This window comes from Leopardus geoffroyi, chromosome B3 (genome assembly GCF_018350155.1).
Source record: "Leopardus geoffroyi isolate Oge1 chromosome B3, O.geoffroyi_Oge1_pat1.0, whole genome shotgun sequence".
NCBI lineage: Eukaryota > Metazoa > Chordata > Mammalia > Carnivora > Felidae > Leopardus > Leopardus geoffroyi.
In genome coordinates, this window is record NC_059337.1 from 72,374,656 (window position 1) to 72,400,046 (window position 25,391).

Sequence of the window (25,391 nt, forward strand, 5' to 3'; positions counted from 1 at the left end):
ACCTGAATGCTGCTTTCTTCATCCTCCCGGGGTGACTGGGCAGGCATGACTTCTACATCTGAATTATCAGATGAAGTATTACGCTTTCTCTTTTTACCCACCACAGGGGTGATGGTGCTAAAAAAGGAAAAACCAAATTCATTTTCAGTAAGGGCCAAATTCATTTAGGAGATAAAAAATGTAATTAACCTAACCCATCGTATACGAATGAAACTTCCTGATAGAAGTGTCTAGCTCTTCAGTTGAGGGGACACACAGCTATTGAGCAAGGTGTCTGAAAAAAGAAGATATTGGGGTGTCTAAGCCACGGGCTGACCTTTACATCAGATGTGACAAATTCTTGCTACTACTGTACTCACAAATACCTGAAGAAAGGTGGCTAAGACAGTGGAATAAATACTGGGCGAAGAACTGCAAGGCCTCACTTTTAGTTTCAGTTCTGTCACTAGCTGGGCATTAGCTTCCTTATTTATACAATAAACACTGATGAGAATACCTGGTTGACAGTTGTTGAGGATGAACTAAGATAGGACACATGAATTTTTTCTTAAAAGCTGAAAAATCTTCTGCAAATATAAAGCATTATTATAATTCCACCACAAAGCCTGAAGACTCCCTGGGGTAGAAGTTAGGGAGAAAGGAATGAGGCTACAAGACATGGATGAGAAAGAGGGGACGCTCAAACGTGACAAGCCCTGGTTCTGACAACACTGCTTCAGGCTGACACTCGTTGCTGAAATCTTCTCTAGTTCACAGATGAGATGCAAGAACAGGGCAGCTACATCTCCAGCAGCTCTTTTACTGATGTGGGTGGTAGGGGGGATAGTGAGAAATCTCACACCACAGCGATATAAAATCAGAAGACATATACAAACATAGTCAACTTTTAACATAACTCCCAACACAATAGTTGGCTATCTTTCCTGTGCCTTGGTGTTTCTCTTTCAAAATACGCTAATTTGCAAATTTCTGTTTAACAAATCATAAAAGCATTGGGACAGAGAAAAGAAAGGCCTTATTATCCTCTATGACAAACAGATTACCTTGAACTATGTAGCTGCTAAATACAAGTAGTTCCTCTCAACAGTAACTTACTTACTTACTTAGTTACTTATTTGTTTATTTTAAAGATTTCTTTCATGTAATCTCTACACCCAATGCGGGGGTTCAAACTTATAACCCCGAGATCAAGAGTCACATGCTCTAGCAACTAATTTAAAAACAAGTGAGCTGGGGGTGCCTGGGTGGCTCAGTAGGTTAAGCGTCCCACTTCGGCTCAGGTCAAGATCTCGCGGTTCATGGGTTCAAGCCCCACATCAGGCTCTGTGCTGACAGCTCAGAGCCTGGAGCCTACTTCGGATTCTGTGTCTCCCTCTCTCTCTGTCCCTCTCCAGCTTGCACTCTCTCTTTCAAAAATAAATAAACAATAACAAACATAAACCTTAATTTTCATTTAAAAACAAGTACACTGCCCTCAAAGGCCCCAAAAAAAAAGCAGAGGGTTGTACTCACTTCAGCTTACTCTTGCCCTTAGTTTTGGAGGTACCCGATGTTTTGCTCTTCTTTGGCTTTTCTTCCTTGAGCCTCTCCCCACTGCTCTTCTTCCTGCGTTTCTTTTCACCTTCTTCCTCAGGCCGAACACTGGGCAACTCATCCTCATTTAGGACTCGAGGTATGTTCTGCTCACCCCGGGCACGGGCCCTAGCAATAGCCTCTGCTACAATCCGATTTGCCTTCTCTTGCTTCTTCTGGTGCTCCAGCCTGCGGTTTTCCTCCATTCCTATCTTGCCCCCCGTATGAGGAGCAGAGCTTGCTGGTGAAGACAGAGCTGCCACTTCACTGGCACTTAGAACTTTAACTACGGACAGCCCAGAAGAGGCCCCTTGGGAAGAACCAGCCTACAGAAATAAAGACACTAAAATTTCAACATGCTTGTAGCTACATGGCCTAAATAAAATCCAGCTCTAAAGCAGATAGGCTAGAAACTTTTGATCTCTAATTCCTCAAGAACCAGATTCAGACCAAGTCTGACTGAACCTAGACACATTTAAACAAACAAACAAACAAAGGTGTTTTTTAGTGGGAAAGAGATGAGAAAAGGCAAGAATTATGCCAAACTTCAATATCCTTTAGACATGCTTCTAATGTCAATACCCATCTCCATTATTCTAGAAAATTTTCCAACAATATAACCAATACTCATCGCTAGACCAAAAGTAAAAAAATTCAAATTCTACTCTTGGCCTACCTTTACCTTTCTGGAGGTGGGGGAGGTGGGAGAGGTGAGGGAGGGAGGAGTGACAATCACCTGGCCTCTTTAAAACAACTTTTAAATGAAAGAATATTGCCATTCATTTTTACTCCACAATAGTAGGAAAAGATTGTAAATAAAACTGTAAATAAAACAGTTCAAAGACTTATATTAGACAAATAATCTCTTAACCCGAAACCAACAATAACCCTCAAATCTTTTCATGACATAATTAAAAGAAAATTTCCACTGGTAAAAGGAATAAAAGACTGCATTTCAGTTCAGAGGCGTGACTCTAGAGTGACCCCACATTCAACAATGAGTGGTTGTGGAGGGGGACAGCAAGGGGCCAGGAGGTTGGTCCTCCCTGCTCCCTGTGGAAGTCTCACCTGTGGCTGCAGCACCACCTTGAGCGGTACTGAAAGTCTTTGCCCTGGGCTCTGTCCCGGCCCCATTATCTGAGCCTGCTGCACAGAGGAGAGTGTCACTGGCTGGGTGGAGGGTGGTGGCGGTGGCTGAGGCTGCGATGATGGAGGCTGTGGTACGATCTGGATTTTCTGCTGTGGCTGTTGCACCTGCAGCTGGATAGTTACTACTTTGGCGGGCTGCCCCTGAGCATTCTTGGCTTGAGTCAGGGCTGCCAGCTGGTTGCCCTGTAACACTATCTTGCCTGGTAGACTCCCTAGAACGACATGCCGGTGTCCTTGGGGACCTCCAGACTGTGGCTGCTGGAGGACCAGGGTGATGCGTTTCGATTCACCCTAGAGTGAAGAAAGGAAATTGCAAGAGAGGCACGACATTAAAGAATGGTATACTCTTAAATATTTACACCAATTTTCCTCATCCTAGAACCATAAAAACTGAGAGTCAGAAGACAGAGTACATTTTATTTTGTCCATCCTCCTAGCTGTCCTGACTGAGTCTTCTATCACCTCTGCCCAGTGGGTGTCAGGCCCTATTTTTGACAAACTCCTCACAGAAGGCTATCTTCTAAGGTAGTCATTCCATTTTTTGGCAGTCTGTTAGAACCGAAGTCTTTATAACCAGCCTCCTCATACCTTCTTTCCTCTGATCCTACTTATCTTAATACTACCCCCTCCCCCACAAACTCATCTGGCCCTTTATTCAGAAGCTAGAACCTCTACTTTCTCACAATAGAAACAAGCCTTTTCACTGGATAAAGGACAATCTCAGTAAGAACAGGGAAAACATATACATAGCTTCTGTAAGTCTTGTAAATATAAATAAATAATGACTGTTCCCACAGCATCCAATATTTCTCATAAAACTTTATATTATACAGTACTATGAATTCTTGTTTAATGTCTGCCTTCCTGGCAGACCGTGAGCTCTGTAAGGACAGGGACTGTGTCTGTCTTGTTCAGCACCAGCTAGGCACAGTGTAAACGTGTAATAAGAGCTCAAAAAATGTTAACGTTAACTGCTTTCATCTAGTAAGTAGTAAATACGGGGTTGTCAACATTTACTTTAAAAAAAAAGAAAGCAAAGGTAGAATTTAAACAGGATTTTCTAGAGATTGGTCTCATGTGCTCTCTTCTCACACAGTTGCTGGGCCCTCTACTAAACCAAAATTCACCTCCCCCTTTCACTCAAGTCACCTGGGTAGGTGTAGAGGTCAGTGTAACTGCAGGCTTCAGTGGGGGCCCTGTGGCCCCAGGGTTTCCAGCAGGAGCTGAACCCTTAACTGGCTGTAGGACCAGCTGCTTTACTGGTCGGCTGGGCTGGACAATGCGCTGAACAGTAGCCTGGTTCCCAGGGACCTTGGCGGCCAACACTGTATTACCAGAGACAATGGAAACACCTGGTCGAAGGGGAGTGCCGGTTAGCACTTTGGTAAAAGTAACTTTTCCACCATTGGCTGTGCCAGCCACCAGGGGCTGAGCTGTGCTGGTGATACCTTGGGCCTGAATTTGTGCCACATGGGCACCAGTGACTGAGGAGCTTGGTGGGGCCTTAAGGATAACAATCTTAGGGGCTGACTGAGGTGGTTGCCCTCCAGCACTACTGGAAGAGACAGCTGTGGCAGAGACACCCATGAAAGGATTCCCTTGGCTCAGGATCTCCTGGCTCTTGGAGACCTGCAAAAGTCCTGATGTTGGCGTCGGTGTCTGTAATACAGGTTGGGCTGGCTGCTCCTGGCTGACGGGCTGAGTGGTATAATCATGCAAAGTTAAAGATTCTGGAGCTGGAGCTGTTGATTCTTTGGGAAGTTCTGTGGGGGCTGTCTCATCTGGTGGGGGGACCAGGTCACTTGCTGATGAATTCCCCACATCACCACCTCCACCTTCCTGGTTCATCTGATCCAAGGAGTCCAGAGAGCTTGGCAGTCCAAGGGCTTCCTCAATGGGGTCTTGTGTGACCTGGTTGAAGCTGTCATCAGTCAGAGAGTCCAGGCCAAATAAATTTGGGTCATCAAACAGATCCATGATGGGGTCTGCCATCTTGGGAAAGCAATGGAGGGTACTTCCCCAAGGTCTAGGGAGGGAAGGGGAGGGGGGGTACTGGCTCTCCCCTCCCCTCCCCTATTAAGAAAAAAATGTACACAATGGAAGAGGACTACTCTTCAGGTAAAAAGAGGCAAGAAACAAGTGCATGTCAGATTGTCCTGACCTTCATGGAGCAAGGTGGCTAGGTCTTCAGAGGAAGATGGTGAAACTCCTGTTGTGAGGAAGACAAATGAAAAATAAGCAAAGTTGGTGCCCTCAAAGAAAATCTCTCCTTCTTAGGTACTACCCTTTATATCAACTGGCATCAGAACAAGAAAAGAGGGAAACGTGAGGTAATCTGAGGACAAAGACACGGTAGAGAGAACACCCACATTTTTGCTTCAAACTAAATCTATAAAAGAAATAAAACCCCCTTTTTGGGCTTACACCTACACACTCTGAAGTTTCTGTCTGTCAAGAGCTTTGCTGTCTGTGTCCATTTCTTTATAATTATCATTCTTGGGTAGAGATCAGGAAATTTAACATTCATTCACCTTCTATTTGAGGTTAAGTTGACAGAGCTTTACAAGATACCAGCAACATTTCAATGAATGTAGATAAAGGCTTCTGAATGTAGATAAAGGTTTCTGAATATATTGTATTTCATAAATTTCCCTTGTATTTTATATGCTTTTACTTACTACTGGCAAAAATAACCGCTTTTAACTAAAGCTCACAGTATAATCTTGCTACACTTATAGTGTAATTTTACCCAGGAAGTTTCCCAAACTTTGTGCTAATTAACATATCAATCTATGCATACTATTTCTGTTCTCAAGTCCCTTCCCCCCTTTCTCATATTTAAGATCAAAAACTTCTTTGGCAAAAAACTCAAAGAATTGTACATTTTAGTTCCACTTATATTCCCAACTTTCTCTCTCATCGTTTCCTATATACACCCTACATTCCAGGCCAACTAGACTACACAGTTCCCCTAATGTGATTCCTATCTGCATGACTTTGCCTATTATGCTGTAGCTTCTGCCTAGAACACCCCACCCCCACTCCCAAGCATCTCTCCCATCTGAAATCTTTCCCACCTTCAAAGATCTTCCTTCTACCCTAAAAGAACCCTGAACCTCCGCCCCTTTAACCACAAAGCAATCTGTGATGACTTGGTCCTCCCACCTTCCTTAAATACCCACCAGTGTTATTCGCACCTGATTTAAAGCACTTATATTTAATAGTTAACTAAAATGACCAGTCTCTTGCCCATATCCTCCGAAGGCCCAAATGTTCCTTTGTGCAAATTATAAAAAGCTGCCTGCTCCTTAAGATGCTTGTCTGCCATCTGCTGGAAATTGTCATACTAAACATGTTATCAATGATGATAATGAATATGTGCAATGCACACCCTGCACAATCCTGCATGGGAGCCCAGCTGCTCTTTCCCCAAGAGACAAAAAGTTCCCGGATGGTAGGAACCACATCTTATTTATCTGCAGATCCCGAAAGAACCAGGAGGATATCACATACATGGTAGCTACTCAAAAAAATAGTTAACGAATTAATATATTTGCTTGCAGTATATGGAATGAACCATTCAGTCCTTACAAAAATTCTATAGTACTCCCTATTCTAAGAGAGTACTCCCTATTCTAAGAGGAGACAGTAGTTTCCCGTCTTGAAAAACTGTCCTACAAATAACTGAAAGCATGTTTACTAAATCCAAGTCTGAGAATTTAAGTTCATAAAAATGTTAGAATAGGTTACAACTAAAGCAAGGTATTGTAAGTACATCAACCATATAGCTAAAATGCATGAAAAACTGGCCTGTGTTCTTTGTATATGATGTCAACACTTGACAATTCAGGAAAGCCTTGCTTGATAAGACCTTCGGTCTTAACTTTTAAAAGACACCAGAGAAGAAACTTGTCAGTGGCAGAGTACGTAGACTTTACTAAAGAATCTTCCACACAACCCACAAACTATTTTTCCCCTCAACTTATTCCAGTTATTGTTATAAAACAATATAATGTGGGTAAATATCCCCAAAACCCAGATACAAAGAGAATAGACTGATCATAGTGTACACAGGGCATCTCCACCAATGTTAAACAAGATCTCCCTTGCTTCAGTAATTGTATACCCTTCACATCTCCCCCAGGATACATATCACTTCCTACTTTTGGCTAAACTATTCCACCAACTCACTCCAGCCTCTCCTATTTAATGCCTGTCCCAAAGTTGCTCAAAATTACAATCAGAAAAGTTACACATATTTCTTGATTTAATAAAAATCTACTCAATAGTTTTAATTACATCAGCTTTTTTCTAGTTATGCCCTACTTTGCTGCTAGCTTTCATCTCCTATTCACTGTCACAGATGTTGCACTAAAAAAAAAATCTAACAGTTAGGTGTCATATAAAAACTATAACACAAGTTTCCACTACTTAGAAGTTTATAAACTGCCTGTTCTTCCATGGGCAATTTTGTCCTTTCCAGTACTCCTTACTGGGGCAGAGGGAGTACTCCTTACTATTTATTCCTCCAAATGCTCTTCCTTTCCTCCACAGCAGTTCAATCACAGACAGAAATCTCACCTTTTTCATGGGAAAAACGCAGGCTAACAGTTTCTGAAATATTTCCTTACCCTCATACAACTCAAGTATAAGTTTTCAAAGGTCAATCAGTGCATTTGTCATTTATCCCCATCCCCAATTTTTGAGCCAAATTTCTTCTTCCCCTCGTTCAGTCTGGGCCCAATAGTTTAAAAACATCACCAGTGGGGCGCCTGGATGGCTCATATGGTTAAGCGTCTGACTCTTGATTTTAGCTCGGGTCAACATCTCATAGTTTGTGACATCGAATCCTGTGTCGGGCTCTGCACTGACAGCATGGAGCCTGCCTGGGTCTCTCTCTCTTCCTCTCTCTCTGCCCCTCCCCCTGCTCATGCTCTCTCTCTCAAAATAAATAAACTTTAAAAAAATTTAAAAAGGGGGCACCTGGGTGGCTTAGTCAGTTAAGCGACCAACTTTGGCTCAGGTCATGAGCCAAAGTGAACTCATGGTTTGTGAGTTCCAGCTCTACACTGGGCTCACTGCTATCAGTGCAAAGCCCACTTTGGATTCTCTGTCCCCCTCTCCCTCTGCCCCTCCCTTAGCTTGTGAGCTCTCTCTCTCAAAAATAAATAGAACACTAAAAATAAGTAAATAAAATAAAAATAAACATTAAAAAAATCAAAAATAAAAACATCACCAGTGACTTAATGCCACACCACCAAGTTTCACCACTTCTCAGTCCTGTCACATCAACTCACCTCTACTGACCTAATTCATCTTGTATGTATGTTTTTAATCCTAGTCTCCTGCTTCTTTTCTAACTCCCATGTTTAAGTTGTCCTTGACTCTCAAAAGATGAAACCTTCTCCCAACATACCTCTAATTTTCTTCACCCCTCCATCTATTCCTACTTCATGGGTCATCCTGGCTATATCCACATCTGGTCTATTCTACCAAGCTCATGTATCACATGAATTCTCTTTCTATGGTTGAAATCCTGGTAGTAACAATAAGTAGATGTTAAGCATTCAAATACACGAAGCACTTAGATATCCCTCAGTAAAACAACCGCCTAGATAAAGAAATCATATCAGCCTTTTTTCATAGCGAGAATGAAAAGCTGGTCCTGGCCTATCACTGCCCCAAACAGAAACATATGTATATGCTCAAAAGGAAAGACAAGAGTTTGATGATTGCACTTAATCACTTACTATAATTTTAATTTTTTTTTTAACGTTTATTTATTTTTGAGACAGAGAGAGAGCATGAATGGGGGAGGGTCAGAGAGAGAGGGAGACACAGAATCTGAAACAGGCTCCAGGCTCTGAGCGGTCAGCACAGAGCCTGACGCGGGGCTTGAACTCACAGGCCGCGAGATCGTGACCTGAGCCAAAGTCGGCCGCTTAACCGACTGAGCCACCCAGGCGTCCAATCACTTACTATAATTTTAAACTAATGACAGAAACCTTGGTGGGGTGGGTAGGAGTTGGGGAGAAATGGAACATGCTAGTAAGTTAGAATCCAAGGCTACCTATCTATAATCTCCATATAACAAGTCAGTTAATGCTAGACAAATACTTTATACAATAGCCTTTCATTTCACCTCCAACTATTCCTCCTCCATGAAGTAAGGATAAACCGATAAAAGATTTATCACCTTTACTATAGCTCTTCTTGGTTTGTTTTTGTTTTTTAAGGAATCTACAGAGTCTCAACTCTCCTGTTTTTATTTTACAGGTCTCCTTCTCCTGCCCCATTTCAAAAACACCTTGTCTGATCATAAAGGACTTTGTTTCATACTATTATCTACTTTTCATTGCAATCTCCCCATACCTTTCAACAAAGCAGTGATTCTCAACTAGGGGCTGAAAAGTATGTGCAGTTTGGAAATGTGTACTCAATGTCATAATTTTATATTTATCAAATGGAAGAGGAAAACACATCTCATTGTTTAGGTATACTAAGTAAAACCAAACAAAATCTTGGCCACTGAAGATCTGTAAAAGGCAACCGGGGGATGGGGAGATGGGGGAGGGTGATGGGAGAAGCACGCCTGGTTTAGAAGGGTTACCAAACATCTCTCTGGTAGGATAAGATTTCTTATGGTCTCTCAAAAGGGAGTTTATCATAATTTATTGTTTACGATGGATGAGAAACACTGCAAAACAGATTAGTCTAGCTGTGTAATAGATAAAATTACATAAAATGAACTACAAGCATCCATTCTCCAGACTTATCTGTACTGCCCACCCTCTTAGAACATAATGAACTAATGCCACAGTGACAAATACTGACCTTTTTTGGGTAATATGCACTTCCAGAAAGTACCACCCATGCCCAGTTAACCTTTTGACTGCTCAAAGATTTGGAAAAGAACTATTTTACTTCAAAGTACAAATGTTGTTATTGGAAACTGTATCCTTTCAAGAGGATCAGCTGAAGACAGACATATACACATGTTATTGAAACACAAGATAGGTAGAAGCAGCTCAATCTAAATGAGAAATCCCTTGAAATAACCGGAAGGCCTAAAATGAAAATCACCAACGTAATTTTTGAAAAGAAGAATTTAAAAATTGTACCATGGAGACATTTATAAGACTCAAGGAGTCTCAAATCTTATAAAGAAATGGGAAATAAGCATCCAAGGTGAATGTAATCACAATTCAGGGTCAGCAAGGGATCAGAATGGAAGGACACAGACCCTAAGAAATGGAGCTCTCAACTTGGAGCCACTCAAAAGATTTCCTCAAGAAGATCAGGATCCTAGGCCATCTTCTATATCTTCACCATTCCCAATGCCAAATGTGTGGCTACTCTGTTTCTGTTTTCCCAATTACTGAAGGAAAAAGCACTCGCACCTCAATCAGAGGTATAGACATTTGGGGGCAAACATGGCTGGTAAAGTGAGCCTTTCTGAATAAACAGGGAAAGAAAGTAAAATAGGCAACTATGTAAGCTAAAAGCATGTACGTATATTCAGGGGTTAAAAGAGAAACTATAAAAATTATGTACTCATATGAAAGAAGAGAAGAAAAAAGGTAAGGAAGTGAGGGGTTGATTGAGAGGGAAACGCTACTGGAGGTGGGGGTGGCGGGGACCCGGGTACATTACCTGCTCATACTGCCGGGGTTGGTGCCAGGAAGGCCCATACAGCAAAGAGGGGAGATTTCAGGCAACTGGCGCCTCCAAAATGGAAATGAGGTACATGCACTTGACGGAGGGAGCTAGCGGGGTGCCCTCCAGGGTGGGGATGGCCAAGACGGGAAGATGCGGGGGGGGGGGGGGGGGAAGGGGGGGTGTGGATGCCCGGGTGGGAGCAATGTTAGGGCGGAAGCTACAGGCTGGGAGGCCCGGCAAAACCTGAAGGAGAAAAGAAGCTGTGCCTCACCCCAGCGGGGTAAGAGAGGTGCCTTTACCTGCAGTGGCCATGGGGGGCCGGTTCGCCCCTCTCGCTGTCTCTCCAGCACCAGTTCCCCCCCTTCTCCTGCGCAACCTAACTTGATGCTCCCGCCCGCCCCACGTCCTCATTGGCCAAACCCTACTGCCATTTACCAAAGGCGCAAGGACGCAAAACAGCGCAAAGGGCGGGACTAGAGAGAGCTTCCCCCTCCCCCGCCACCGCGGGTTAGGTTGAGAACGCACGGAGAGGCCTATCCGGTTTCTAGGGCCGAGGCGAAGCCTGCAGCTTGCTTGAAAAAAAAGGGGCCTGGCCAGAAGCACAATCTCCTGCTGCGGGAAACTAGTCCTGGGGATTAAATTCCCTACCAACTACACTGTATTCTGCACACCAAAGAGCGTAAACTTGGGAGGGAGGGTTCCACACTATGCCAACTCCGCCTCCCAATGAATCCCCTACCTTCTAGCAGCCCTGTCTATCCCTCTCTTATAGTGACTATACCAGATCCCACTCCCCATTAAAAGGGGCCAAATCTTAACACCATAATGGGAATGAGTCAGCCTAGTTGCTGGAATATGGGGCCTTTTACCTTTAAAAGATAAGTACTCTTTCTGCCAAAAACATAATGCTGGTTTGTATTCTTGATACCCCAACCTCTGGGCAGCAGTATCACTTTCTGGAAAGTAATCCCAGGTGCCCTCTAACAATTCCCAAACCCCCTTCCAAAACACACATCCACTCCTCACCCCTAAACCTGATCTCTGACCCCCACATCACTTCTTTTGAAATTCAGCCTGTTTGACATATTGGCCAGTATCCACTTTGCAATGTCACTTCGAGGCCACTCTAATTCCCAATGAACCTAGTCAACCCCAGAATGATGGTGCCCAAGCTTAAATCCCTCAAAAGTAAACGATTGCTAAAAACAGCTGCTTACCTCCTGACCACTAGTTTCCCCTGAAATGTAACCAGCCTCAACAATGAAATCCTATTTTCAGTACTCTAAGACACAACTGAGGAAAGAGATCAACTTGGCCTTAGATTTCCTACTTTTAAAGATCCTAGCATTACTGGTATTGTTAGGAACACCCAATAACACTCCTGTAAATAGCAATTCTGTTTTCCCATTCGCTCAGACTTAAAACCTCAAAGATATCTCTGAAACCTCCTGTATCCACCATCCAATCATTTGCCAGGTCCCACTGACTCTTGCAATATATCACACACGGATTCTGGAGCTGGCAGGGCCTTTGGCAATCATATCACGTCAACCCTCTTGTACAGATGAGAAAACTGAGGCTTACAGAGATGAGTGATTCAACTATTAAACTAAGAAGAAAGTTAGGATTCATTATCTGACTCTCTTATCTCTGCTGTCACCTCTTTATTTATGCAGTTGCTTGTGTAAAAAAAAGAAACTTCATAACTGATCCCTTTTCCTATGAATCCATTCTGCTACCAGATTAATTTCCTAAAACACAGTAAAGTCAAATCAGTCTCCTGCTTATAAGTGTTTGAAGGTTCCCCGTTACTTAAGATATAAATCTTAAGACTACATCTTGCTTTTCCAATTTATTTCCCATTATTCTACACATATACTAGCCAAAAAACAAAATAAAAACCCCAATTTATTGTTGTCATATATTTTTCTCATATCCTAGCTAATCCTACTGCCTTCAAATTATATTCCATCCTTCTTTCATTTATTTGCCTTATCAAAATCTTATTTATCCCTTAAGATGGACATCAAATAAATACCTCTTCATTATGTCTACATTTATTGAGTGTATAATACACTAATGTGGAAATATTAGAGAATCAAAGGTGAATAAGACATAATTTCTACCCTCAGAGAACTCACAACAGGTAGGAGTATATTTGTGTATATGTGTATATATACACAATATATATACACAAATATATACAAACAGACTCCCATTAAGGCTCCTACCTTGGGCTATTCTGCCAATATAAGAAAGGGGCTTTTGGTTGCTGAGCAGAAAAAAAATCAAATTTCCACTATACAGCTTTTTTCTGGACTACCACAGCAGCCTTCTAAAGTGTTTCTGTGTCCCTAAACCCTCATTTCCCAGATGTATTCTCTATTCAGTAGTCAGTTAGCTAACTGAAACGCAGTTCTGCTCATGTCATTCTGTTTCAGTGGCTCCTCATCCGCCCATCAGAAAATGCTTTAACATGGCATTCAAGGCCTTCCTTAAAGGGTTTGGCCTTAATCTATTTTTTCAATCTCCTCTAATTTTGTTGTGATTTACACTTTGGCAATACTGAACTACAAAGTTCCTTAGTTTCCTCTAATGTCTCATGCTGTTTGCCATTTCTGTGCTTTGTTTTGACTTTCCTCTTATCCCTACTGCCTGAATACTCCTTTTTTGTGACCCACTTTACTTCCTTAGTTAACTCCTCCTCATCTTTTAAGAAATTACTTCCTTGATAACCTTTTTCTTCTACCCTCTCCATATATATATGTATATATATATATATGGGGGAAAAAAAGCTGTATAGTATAAATTTGATTTTTTTTTTTCTGCTCAGCAACCAAAAGCCCCTTTTCTATATTGGCAGACTAGCTCAAGGCAGGAGTCTCAATGGGAGGCTGGATCTTACCTCCCACTATAGGGGGGTGGCCTGTTGGAGAAGATGGGAAATTGGATGGTGGGGGGGGGGGTCACCTCCTTTTCCTGGCAAAGACAAAGTACACATGTGACCCAAACTACTTTAAGTGGACAGTCCTATAGGGAATTTTGACTTTGCACAGGTAATGCAAAGACCCAGAACCAACTCAACAATACTCAGCAATGGAAGACACTTGAGTTCTACTATAGCATCCTGAACAGACTATTCAGCGGTGTTAACCCTGGACATGTTCTCTATGTCTCTAACCTCCCTTAGTTTTCAGATCATTTTCTAAACCAGACTGTCTAGCATTCCCATTGATTTTGTGAGCTGCACAGTATCATTCCAATAAATCCCCTTTCTGCTTAAATTAGCCAAAAGATGATTTCTGTTGTTTGTAACCAAGAACCCTAACAAGGAGATTAGTGCCTGAATCATGGCAATGTGGGTCAAAAGGTAATGATAAGAAAGAAGGGACAGAGCTGAGTAATATTTAGGGAATAAAAATCCATAGATCCTAAAGTTTAGAGAAAGAGGAGTTTAGCTATGTTTAGTCCAGCCATGTTGAATCTGAGTTGCCTAGAGCAGTTCAAGTTAGTAAAATTTGATAGGAGATTGGATGTATAAATCGGAAAGTTGGCTTGGTGATAGACTTAAAGTACTCAGTATCTAACTAAAAGTGCTGAGTGGAGATTGCCCAGGGGGTATGTAAAGCAGAGCAAGTATACAAAAAACTGCATCAATACCATTGAGAGACAACAGAGAATGCTGGAGTCTGTGAAGGACTGAAGAATCCAAGACAGCGTAGCTGCTAGTCAGCTCTAGTTAATTGTTGGCATATGGAAATGCACACCCAAGGTTGAGAGAGAACTTCAGATTTTTCAAATGCCAGAAATAGAGTTTTATGTAAATCTAGGTTTTAAATGTAGACAACTAATTTTTAAAAAACACACTTTAAACACTGCAGGCTAACCAAAACACGTAGTTGGAAACCCAAGTGTTGAGATTTTTGATTCAGAGTGAGAAAAGTTAGGAGGAACCCAGGAGAACATCAGGATTTAAGAATTGGAATAAGCAGGCAGCATACAACTCTTGATCTTAAGGTTGTGAGTTCAAGCCCCATGTTGGGCACAGAGCCTACTCAACCAGTGGGTGGAGGGATGGGTAAAATAGGTGATGGGGATTAAGGAGTATATTTAGTGTGATAAGTACCAGGTGTTGTATGGAAGTGTTGAATCACTATATTATACACGAGAAACTAATATTATACTATTTTAACTAGAATTTAAACAAAAATTCAAAAAAAATTTTTTTGAAGAGTCAAATAAGCTACACCTAAGTAGGTAGAGAAGGAAAAGCTAGAGAAGCAAACAGTGCAAGTCACAGAAGCAAACAGAGTAGAGAACTGCAGGGGGAAAGGGTGACCAATTATATCAAATAAAGCAAAAATGTCTGACAATATAATAATTTTTAAATGTCCACTGGATATAATAATTGAAAGCCTTCTTAATTCCTACTTTTCACTGTCAAACCCAAGTAATCAGTCCCTTTTGAGCTTTCACGGCTTTTTTGTTAAGTATTCTTTTAGGATAAGTATCTTCTACTTTATTATTTTAGTTATATTTGTACATGGAGGTATAATGAACATTGAATTCAGAGGGACATGGATCCAAATTTCTGTCCCACCAAGTACATTAACCTTTCTGAATCTAGTTCATTCTTCTGTACAAAAGGGAATCAAGTTACAGTGCCATTAATGAGGATTAATGAAACACCTAACACAGTATTTGGCACATAAACACTATGTCCTAGGAGGTACTCAATTAATGTTGCTGGATATATCGTCAGGAAAAAAATTTACCTACCTAGGAGATGCTAGTCAGTCTTAGAGGGGATCACCTCCCAGATTAATGGCCTCCAAAATAATTTGTTAATTTCAGCCAGGTAATATCTATATTACTTGAATGTACACTCAGGCTCTCTTCCTCTATATTATATCTAATTTAAGGCAAAAAGGAACAACTACAGTTTAGATTCTAGAGTCTGAAGATTATGTTCAACTAACTGGCTTTAGTCAGCCTAAACCTGCTCTAGATAGATGTTCTAAGTCACTAGTATCCAACTTTAAGTGGTGAGAGACCTAAATTAAGAATCTCAGGGATCCAAGAAGGATCACATAAATTTTAGAAAAACCATTCCCACTCTCACACACTTTTTTCAGACAGCTTCCAGGACATCAGGATGACTTTTCTGGTTTTCTTTCTACCTCTCTGGCCACTTCTGCTTTGCTACTCTTCTCTATCAGCCTTTCATTGTTGAAGCTCACCAAGGTTTGGTCCTAAGCCCTCTTTAATTCTTTCTGTACTTTCTTTTCAAGAATGTCTAATTTACACACATGGCCTCAACTATTATTATTTCCTTCAACAAATGATCTATATGCTTATATGTCTCATTTATATCTCTGGGCAAGAGGTCAACCCTGGACTCTGGACCCCATACATCTACTTGCTTACTCAATGGCTTTTCTTGGTAGTGTCTCCAATCTCCTTGGCTTACTTACTCACTTGTTCAATTCTCCCTATAAAGGCTTATTACCTCAAGGAGGCTGATTCCTTGGTAGTCTGCCTAGTCTCCTTCATCCCTACCACCACACATGCACACACACAAAGAGGGTAATCATCTTCCAACAGTCACGGCTGCAGAGACCAGAAAATCTCTTCCTTACCATCATATACATTATTTTAAAATCCTACCTTTACCTCCTAAATATCCCTCAAATGCATCCACTTGTCTCCACTGCCATTCTAGATCAACTTACCATCCCTACTTCCCTGAACTATTATTGCAAGTGCCTTCTAACCGCTTTTCCTCCATTCTGCCTATTTAACTCTAACTTACCCTTCAAAGCTCATTTCGACATCATCATTTCAAAGAAAAGCTTTTCCTGATGTCACAAACAAAAACAGCCAAATTTACTGAGTGTATATTATGTGCCAAGCATTCTTCTAAACAATTAAAATTCATTAACATATTCAATTTTATTAAGTCTGGAATCTCTCTCTTTATTTTAACAGACAAGGAAACAGGCACCAAGAGATTTGCCAACATCCCACAGCTAGTGAAAAATAGTACCACATTCAAATTTAGGCCGTGTGGCTTCAGAAGTCACATTCTTAATCACCTTACTGTAGTATGCTTTAGGTTAGATGCCCCCATGATAAATTCTCCTGTAATATCCATAACTTTATTTTTGTAGTGAGATTAAATAACTGATTATAGAATCAGTTGTTTATTGTTACTGCCTCTGCATTAGAATGTAAGTTCCACAAAGGCAAAAACTGTGTATGACTTATTACACTATTCCCTTTGCTTCTCAGGTGGTAATAGGCATTTAATGCACTTTTCTTGAGGGACTACATTTTCTTTCCTTTTTTTTTTTTTTTTTGTAAGATTTTATTTTCAAGTAATCTCTACACCCAATGTGGGGCCTGAACTTACAACCCAGACATCAAGATATCAAGAGTCACATGCTCCACCAACTGAGCCAGGGAGCGCCCCGGGAGTGCATTTTCAACTTCTAGCCAAAGGTGTGTGGGAGTGGGGCTGTGGAGAGGTAATGGGGAGGTTTCTGAGCAAGAGCAAGGGCTTCCCTCAGACTGCAGATAATAAATGGGCAGAGGCATGTTTCCTACCAGAAACATTCATTCAGAAGACGCATTATAGAATCTTCACTTTTGAGAACGTGGAGTTGACACAGCTTTTACATATAGTCAAAGGGGTTACATACAATATACATAAAAGACTATTTTCTATAGTGTGATAATCAGTATTGAAAATAATGAAATTTTAGTTACCTCCTTTAGGCTTGGGACCATAAAGCCTCAGTGGCAGCCAATTTAAAACTGCGGCAAGAAGCAAATAGATGACACTATACCCATATGACCCAACTAGGGCATGGATTCATTTTCAAGTCAGCCTCAATGTAGATTTTTTTTTTTTTCCAGTAAAACTCTAGAGTTTTCCCTATGTCTGAAGACAGAAAATAAGAGCCTAATCTTTAAGGATCATGGCCCATAGGTCGAGTTAGACTGATCTGGAAAAGTACTTCTTTGCTGGCACATGGTCACCAAGGTGAAAATAACATTCTGGGTTCCAGCTGAAGAATATCTAACTGGATCAACATATCCACCTTCTATGATGCCACTTTTGGGCATCCGGTATAAGTAACGATATATACAATTTAGGTAATAAAGTCCTGGGCCTCCGTATGCTCCCCCATCCCCACACACATAGCACTCTTTCAGGCGCTTTTTTAACTGAGCCAAGTGTACATACATTTGCTCAGCCTAACAGAAAAATATAAACTTTTACTTAATTATTTATGAGATATTATTTTCACTGCAACATTTATGTTTAAAAAAAGTGTATGTGGCGAAGGGAGGAGAAACATTATAAACCACTGTTATTATCACACTTGGGCTTCCAGGCACAAAAATGACCTCATGGGACATGGGACTGATGAAAATTTAGTGAGCTAGTTTGACTTGCATTGGCTAAAAAATGGAGTTATTTGGAAGACTGATCAAATGAATTTCCTCTGTAGAGCTTAGTATTTCATATATCTTATCTTTAAAATAACTTAGGTTAAATAAAAGAAACAAACTATTATTCTTTTTTTTTCCCCTTTTAACAGAGATACAAAGACAAAAATTAATTTTTGAAGAAAGGTTCTTCAACTGCTTAAGGTACAGCTTTAACAGGCTACAGAATGCTTACCTGTCTAATGTCGTGGTCAAAGACAGTTCTCTCACAGGGGTCAGCACTGAACTTTTCAATGGGGGGGGAGGCTGGCTAATGAATGGGGTTTTGAAGTCGGACAGACCAGAGTCCCACTCCTGGCTAAGTTACCTAACCTCGCTAAGTCTTATTTTTCCTCTTCTGTAAAATGAAGCTACTAACGTCACATACATTTCAGGGTTCCTCTGAAGACTAAAAGATAAGGTCCACTGTTTGGCACACAGTAGGCAAATGAAAAGGAGTTTATTATTCCCTATGCAATAATTTGAAAGAGTATCATTAAAGGTTTCTCTCAAAGCAAAATCACTCCTTAGAGACTTGGCTGTGCTGGTCTACTAAGCAGAATGGTAGGATACTGAAATAGATGTAAAAGTTTCACAATTAGAATAGCAGGACTGCTGGGCGAGATGAAAAGACTCTGAGAAAGCAGTATAGCCCTTTAACCTTAAAACCACGGAACAGACTTCAACCAGCACTGGTGTCTAGGGCAACATTCAGGTAATTCAATTAATCATTTTTTGTGTTTGTAGGAATGATGCCAGTGTCTTTCTCACAGTACTCCATTTACTTCACAATGCCTGTGGTGGGAACATAGAAGCCTCCAATTGACTAGGCTGCCCCTTGGTAGTTCACATGCTTCCATCTAACTGCCTCAACTTTTGACTCCCATGACTTTCAGAAGAGCAGTGAATGGAAACAACCATTATATATATGTGCGCACGCGCACACACACACACACACACACACACACACACACTCTTAAGGCCTCATGAAGAAGGTGCCCCCCAGTAGGAGGCACACCTGAAAAACAGGCACTACATTTTATAGGAGAACTGATGTATAAATAAAGAGCTGACTCATATGCTCCACTCCCCAGACAAGAGGAAAAAAGAACTTTACTGAGTAGAAGCAATGAAGAATGTAACACGGATGAAAGGTCCATGCTCATGCAACTTGGTAGCCCCTATTTAAAAATCCAGAAAAATCAGGGCATCCGGGTGGCTCAGTCAGTTAAGATTCCAACTTTAGCTCAGGTCATGATCTCACAGTTTGAGAGTTCAAGCCCCACGTCAGGCTCTGTGCTGACAGCTAGGAGCCCGGAGCCTGCTTGGAATTCTCTTTTTCTCTCTGTCTGCCCCTTCCCCGCTCACACTCTGTCTCTTTCAAAAATAAATAAATAGGGGCGCCTGGGGGGCTCAGTCGGTTAAGTGTCTGACTTCGGCTCAGGTCATGATCTCACAGTCCGTGAGTTCGAGCCCCGTGTCGGGCTCTGTGATGACAGCTCAGAGCCTGGAGCCTGCTTCAGATTCTGTGTCTCCCTCTCTCTCTGCCCCTCCCCTGCTCAGGCTCTCTCTCTGTCTCAAAAATAAATAAAAACATTTAAAAAAAATTTTTTTTAAATAAAGACATTTAAAAATAAATAAAAATAAAAATCCAGAAAAATCTTCCTATCAGTTTACGCAGGTAGATGTTTTACTGATGTGTATCTGATATCTGTATCAGAAAGTGAAAATTACGTTCTATTAGGAAATTCTGTTATGATTTGGGCTCTAAATAGACAGCTAAACCACTGAAACCACTGATTTCTTCTAGAACAACCAAAATGAAATTCCCGTGTCACTAACAGACAATGTACCTCTGAATACCCATGTCCCAAAGGAATAAATCCCCAAGATGTAGTGTATCCCTAAAGTATGTCGTGGGAAGAAAAAAAAAAAAAATGAAAAGCAGGATATTCCAAAGGTTTCTATAACGACCATGAGAGACAACTTGAGAAACTTGAAAGACTTTACAGCTCCTGAATGATGAAATTAAGAATTCAGTTAATATATCCTTTCTCAGAAAGATACAGAGTTTTAGAAGAAATGTAGACTCTCAAAACAAAAAGGTGTTTTTATGGAATTACAAATTACTAGAATATTGGGACATTATCAAAAGGATTAGAACTACTGACAAAAGGATTAAGTAGTTGACATACAGAGGAGAAAAAAAAGCAGTCTTATTATTTTGTAGTAATTTCAGTAGTATGTCATTTAATTACCTTTTTAAAATGAAATAAACTTTGAAAAGACCAAATGAAATGAAGCCATACACAATAAATTTCTATGGAAATGTACAGAGGAGATAATTCAGGGATGTTTCCATTCTTTCAATGATAAAGCCAATCTTTTCCTAAAAACTATGCATAAGAATAAGTAATTTTTAAAACTTTTTTTTTTAATGTTGATTTATTTTGGGGAGACAGAGAGAGTGCAAGCAGGGGAGGAGCAGAGAAAGAGAGGGAGACACAGAATCTGAAGCAGGCTCCAAGCTCCGAGCTGTCAGCACAGAGCCCAACACAGGGCTCAAACCCATGAAGTACGGGATCATGACCTCGGCCGAAGTCAAATACTCAACCGACTGAGCCACCCAGGCTCCCTAATTTTTAAAATTGTCTTTGAAATCTTTTTGTACATTTACTTGATTATGAGTGAGTGTGATGCTCTGGAAATTCTTATCAAACAAACAAGTGAGAATATACTTGGATAGTCAGAATTTGAAGGCGCTAGAACATTGTCTAGATTCCCTGTGCTGCTCTACTGCTTGGAATATATTCCAATATATCCATTGCTGCTGAACACAAATGTAAAACAATTATCTATGCCAGTCTACTTTCTGTTTGTGCTGCTGGATTTTTTTTTTTTTTATTATATTATATCATACATGGGTGGGTAAAAATGACTTGCTTTTTTTTTTTAAGTCTCCTGCTGCACTCTTAAGGCAACAATTAAGATATTTTAAAGTTAGTCTAAAAAAACAACTGAATAAAAGGCATAGAATATCAGTCTAAAAAAAAAGATACTTTAAAGTTGACCACTTATGCTACATGTGACATTAAACAACCAAGAGCCTATGTGAAGGATAGAAAGTAATGGATCATAAAAGGGCAAAAGAAACGTTACCTACAGAAGAGCTTAATGAGAAATCTGGAGACTAACACACTTTGTAGTTTAAATTTAAAACATCCAGTAACTACAAAGACATAGACTTACTTTGCAACATAAATACAATGAAAATCTTAAAGGCAATATGAAATAGAGTGAAAGAACACACAAAAAAAGCTACATTACAACTTGATACACTTGCACAAACAAAACAAAACAAGAGGTCAAGGTGAGGAAAGGTTATCCAGGATAAAATTCAGAATGTAATAAAGGATTAAATAAACCTTTAGGCCAAAATAAACGGTTGATAACAACAGCTTTGTTTTATAAATACACAACTGAGTACAAGGTACCAAAAGAACACATCTTAAAAACTAGGGTCTCTTTACATATCTTAAAAGGCTTCAACAATGGGGCACCTGGGTGACTCAGTCAGTTGAATGTCTGACTTCAGCTCAGATCACGACCTCATGGTTCAATGAGTTTGAGCCCTGCATCAGGCTCGCTGCTGTCAGAGCAGAGCCTGCTTCGGATCTTCTGTCCCCCTCTATTTCTGTACCTCCCCACGCCCCCCTGTTCGCTCGCTCCCTCTCAAAAATAAATATTTTTTTAATAAAGTTCTCAACAAGACATAAGCAAAGAAGGCACAATATCAGTGAATTAAAACAAAAAGCAAAGTGAACAAAATCATAATAGAAGGATGAAAGGAAGATCACCAACTTTGTGAGGAAAAGACTAAAAAAATCAACTGAAGAGATAATGAAAAGTTCAACCAAGTAAAATATGAATTGATACTATACCAATGAATCGACTGCTAAGGTAAAACAGTAAATACAGGTGAGTCACAGTAGGGCAAGGTAGGTCACATTAGACCACAGATCAGGGACTTGCCCAAATACAAGTCCAGAAGTAGAGTGACTCCTAGGGGTAAGGGCGGAGGAGCCAGAAAATATTTGTCTTGTTTATTCCCCAGGTATCAGGCTCAATGTAGGCTTAGAAGACAATTGAACTCTTGCAAGGCAGTGGACAAACAGTATCTTCAAAGCATAAACATTTATCTCCATGCTATGTTAAAATGTTACAGTCCTTCCACAGATGAGAATATCAAATCTCATTCTTTCAGTAAGCAAATACAGTTAGTTCTTGGCACCACAAATTAATCTTAAGTGGTAGTTTAGGTTAAAAACATCTCACCCTTTTCAAAGGAGATGGGTACATTAGTTTCTCTGAAAGACTGATTCCCCCTCACCATCCTACCTAACCTATCAGAACTCTATCTTACCTATCACTATCAGATTCTTCAAATAAAATGTCAAGTTTTTTCCTGTTATAACTAAACTCTGCAGTGGTGGTGACCACAATGCCAAGATTCTTCCACCTCATCACCTGGTGGTGCTGTAGAGAAGACTGTCCCAGAAAATACAAGGTCTGTTTCCTGGTGATTCACAATCAGCTCGGTAGATTTCTCTCCCTTTCCATCATTTTCTATCCATGTCAGTTTCCAAACTGACAAAATCAAAAGGCCAGACGCACAGGATAGATCAAACATGGGGAAGGTGTGTGAACTGTGCAAGTACCCCTACACTGCTCCATCAAATCCCTGATTCCATCCATTACTCCTTCACCACTTCAGTTTTAACCCTTCCCCCAGGCCTGTCCCGTCACACTCGCCCACCCTCTCTTTGGGCCAATGTCCTTCATCATGCCTTGCAGACCCACTTGTGTGCCACTCTTGTAACCCAGGTCTTCTTAAGTAGAAAATGTTTTATCATAACTCTCTTTTAAGAGGTGGGATAAGTCCAAAACACCACAATTTGTTCTGAAAGCTATTTGGTGACCACTACAAAAGAAATTCCTAAGCAGAGGCATGATCTAATTAACTAACAGGAACTTACTCAAATCCGAAACTCCCCCTCTACCATCCACCGTGTCCCACACCAGATAGGGCCTCAGCCGATTCTAAGGATAACCCTGTTAGAGAATCCCTGACTGAACTCAAAGGCTCGGAACAACGTGAAGAGTAAGTAATCTGTGGATGCTAGTGTGAGAGTAGGATGCAGTAGTTACCAATAATGCAGCTCCTGTGGCTTCAACGTGGGGCGTTCCACTAGGACAAGACATCGAGTTCTAAGTCTTCGACCCCTAGCTCACTATGCTCAGTCACTGAAAAGAGATTGGTCCATCTAGACACCCCCACTATACACCTCTCTGAAGACCTTAATCACTTCACGACTGTCCCTTAAGGGCAAGAGCCGCTGCACTTGCACAGTTGCTGCAATGGCTGGAAAATTTCCTGCGACACTAGAGACAGGTAAATAAAGAAATTGCATTCGCTCCGAGGCAGGGGGAGGGGTCTTCTGCTAGTGAAGAGTTTACATAATGCAACAGAAGACCAGTAAGCTCTGCAGACCTGTCAATGGAGACGCCAAGGCTTGAGCTCCTCTCTTCCCACCATCTCTAAATACTCTCCAAAAACCCGATCTGCCCTCCCAGAGACCCACGAAATTACACCTAATAATGTATAACAATATGCACACTCTCGCCCTAAGCTTTCCTACCCACTTTTGTTACTAAAATACAAAAAAGCAGACAAAAAAGAAAAAAACACACACACAAAAAAACCCCTAACCTCCCACTTCTGAGTCCAAAGTATGGAATAACCAAACGGAGCCGGGGAGTTTTCTCTCCGCTAAAGGGGCAAGCAGAACAAGGAGCTGCCCCAAATCGACACCACGCCCTGTAATGCAATGACAAGCCCTAAAAACCCCACAGCGGCGGGGCAGCCCCCTTCGCGGCTTGGCCCGGCTGGGGCCCCGCGGCCCAGCAGCCGCCCTCTCCCCCGGCCTTTCACAAAGGAGAATGGTTCAGTCCAGAGCATCACCCAGCACCTGATCCCTCACAACTGGGGGACGGGCAAGGAGCGGGGGAGCGAGGAGGAGGATGAGTTATGGAAACCAATTCTAAGAGCTTTAGTTTTGCAAAAACTCTTGGACCAGCACTGGTGAGCAGGCATGAGCGGGAAGCCTACCTGAACAAGTCCTGGTGCTTCCTTTCCAGCCAGCGTTTCAACTCACCCTTTCGGAGAACAAGGCGCCTTCCGGCGGAGCATGGCCAGCCCTCGCCTCAATCTAGCTTGCTGGTAGTCCATTCTCCCTCGGCTCCTCCCACCTCCGCTCCCACCCACCAATGGTAGGGCTGACGCCCGGCCTCTTCCAGCAAGGTAGTGTGAGCGCCATCCAGGAAGTCTCTGGAGGGTGGGAGGTCCTAAAAGGCTGAGAAGGGTACGTGGGCAACCACAGATATGCCTGATTGAAAATAAAATCTGGCGGCAGCTTGCCTGTGACTGCTCAGTTCACAGGCGTTCAGGCCTCTCGGTATCTTTTTTTTTTTTTTTTTGACCCCCCGCCGGTGGGGGCGCTCTAAACTAAAACATTTAGTTACCTGTCTCAGGGAAGCCATCTTGAATCGGGCCGGTGCCTTGGGGACGGGGAAGAGGAAGGAGTGCTTAAGGAATTTGAAGCCCTTTCCGGAGTTCCGTCGAACTACTTAGGTCCAGCCCTCACATACTTCATATAACCAGAATGTCCCCAGTCACCATGGGCTGGAAGAGGACTTAGTGTAGTTGGAGGCAACCACCACCCCCCTCTCATAGGAGTGAAGAGACCTTACCAAAATCACAGCAGCAACAAAAGTCAATTTTTTGGAATGAGAGTGGATTTTCCCAGTCCTAGGAAAATCCTTTATAGACACCTCATTCCTCCTAATATCAGCGTAAGACCAACATAAGCTATGTATCTATTCTAGGTGCTTCCAATCCTAATGCTTCACTTACAAGTTTTCCAGTTTGAGTTTGACAGTATCCGGGACTGGGAGTTTCTTATAAATGAACAGGATTTAGGAATTTTTTTTTTAAGGGACCCAAATTCATCACTAGACTCAAACAATGTGTGAATATGAGTAGAACACATGATAGAGGTCTTCCAGAAGAGATTATGTGTGAGGAAGGCCATTAGTGAGGACGGCCTTACACTTCCGTGTTTCCTAGTCTAAATCTCTATTACAACTTGCTACAGGAAGGTTTTGCTTTTTGAAATTGAGTGAAGTGAATCCTTCCAGATCATAAAAAGGAATTTCTCAGGGAATAATATATTTGCATAGTCAAACACAGTAGGCACTCAGGGTCAGTAAGGAATCAAAGCAATACTTTTTGCCACAGGAGTGGTAAGACTTGGCCAAAAACATTTCCCTGTATATTGAACAAAATCCGTTGGCCAAATTTCCCCTTGGCTACTTACTGCCATTATCATTATCAATTTGAGGTATTAGAATTTACCAAAACAATATACCAGCCGTGCCATTGGTGTGCGTCTGTAAAT

General features: G+C 41.4%; 1 protein-coding gene across 11 annotated transcripts in view; it reads right to left on the reverse strand.

Annotated features, from left to right (window-relative positions):
* The window catches only part of CHD8 (chromodomain helicase DNA binding protein 8), a 61,637-nt gene extending 37,473 nt beyond the window's left edge, over positions 1-24,164 (reverse strand). For 4 of the 11 annotated variants that reach the window (XM_045450303.1, XM_045450300.1, XM_045450302.1 and 1 more), the window contains exons 1-5: positions 24,044-24,164; positions 3,871-4,930; positions 2,641-3,012; positions 1,513-1,898; positions 3-117 (exon numbers count right to left, since the gene is read on the reverse strand). In XM_045450303.1, the coding sequence (XP_045306259.1) occupies positions 3-117; positions 1,513-1,898; positions 2,641-3,012; positions 3,871-4,713 (1,716 nt within the window). In that variant the 5' untranslated portion in view covers positions 4,714-4,930; positions 24,044-24,164. Of the gene's footprint in view, positions 1-2; positions 118-1,512; positions 1,899-2,640; positions 3,013-3,870; positions 4,931-10,679; positions 10,769-24,043 lie in introns of those variants that run through there. The other 7 variants (XM_045450301.1, XM_045450299.1, XM_045450307.1 and 4 more) reach the window with 5 other exon arrangements.
* Between the last annotated feature and the right edge of the window lie 1,227 nt (positions 24,165-25,391).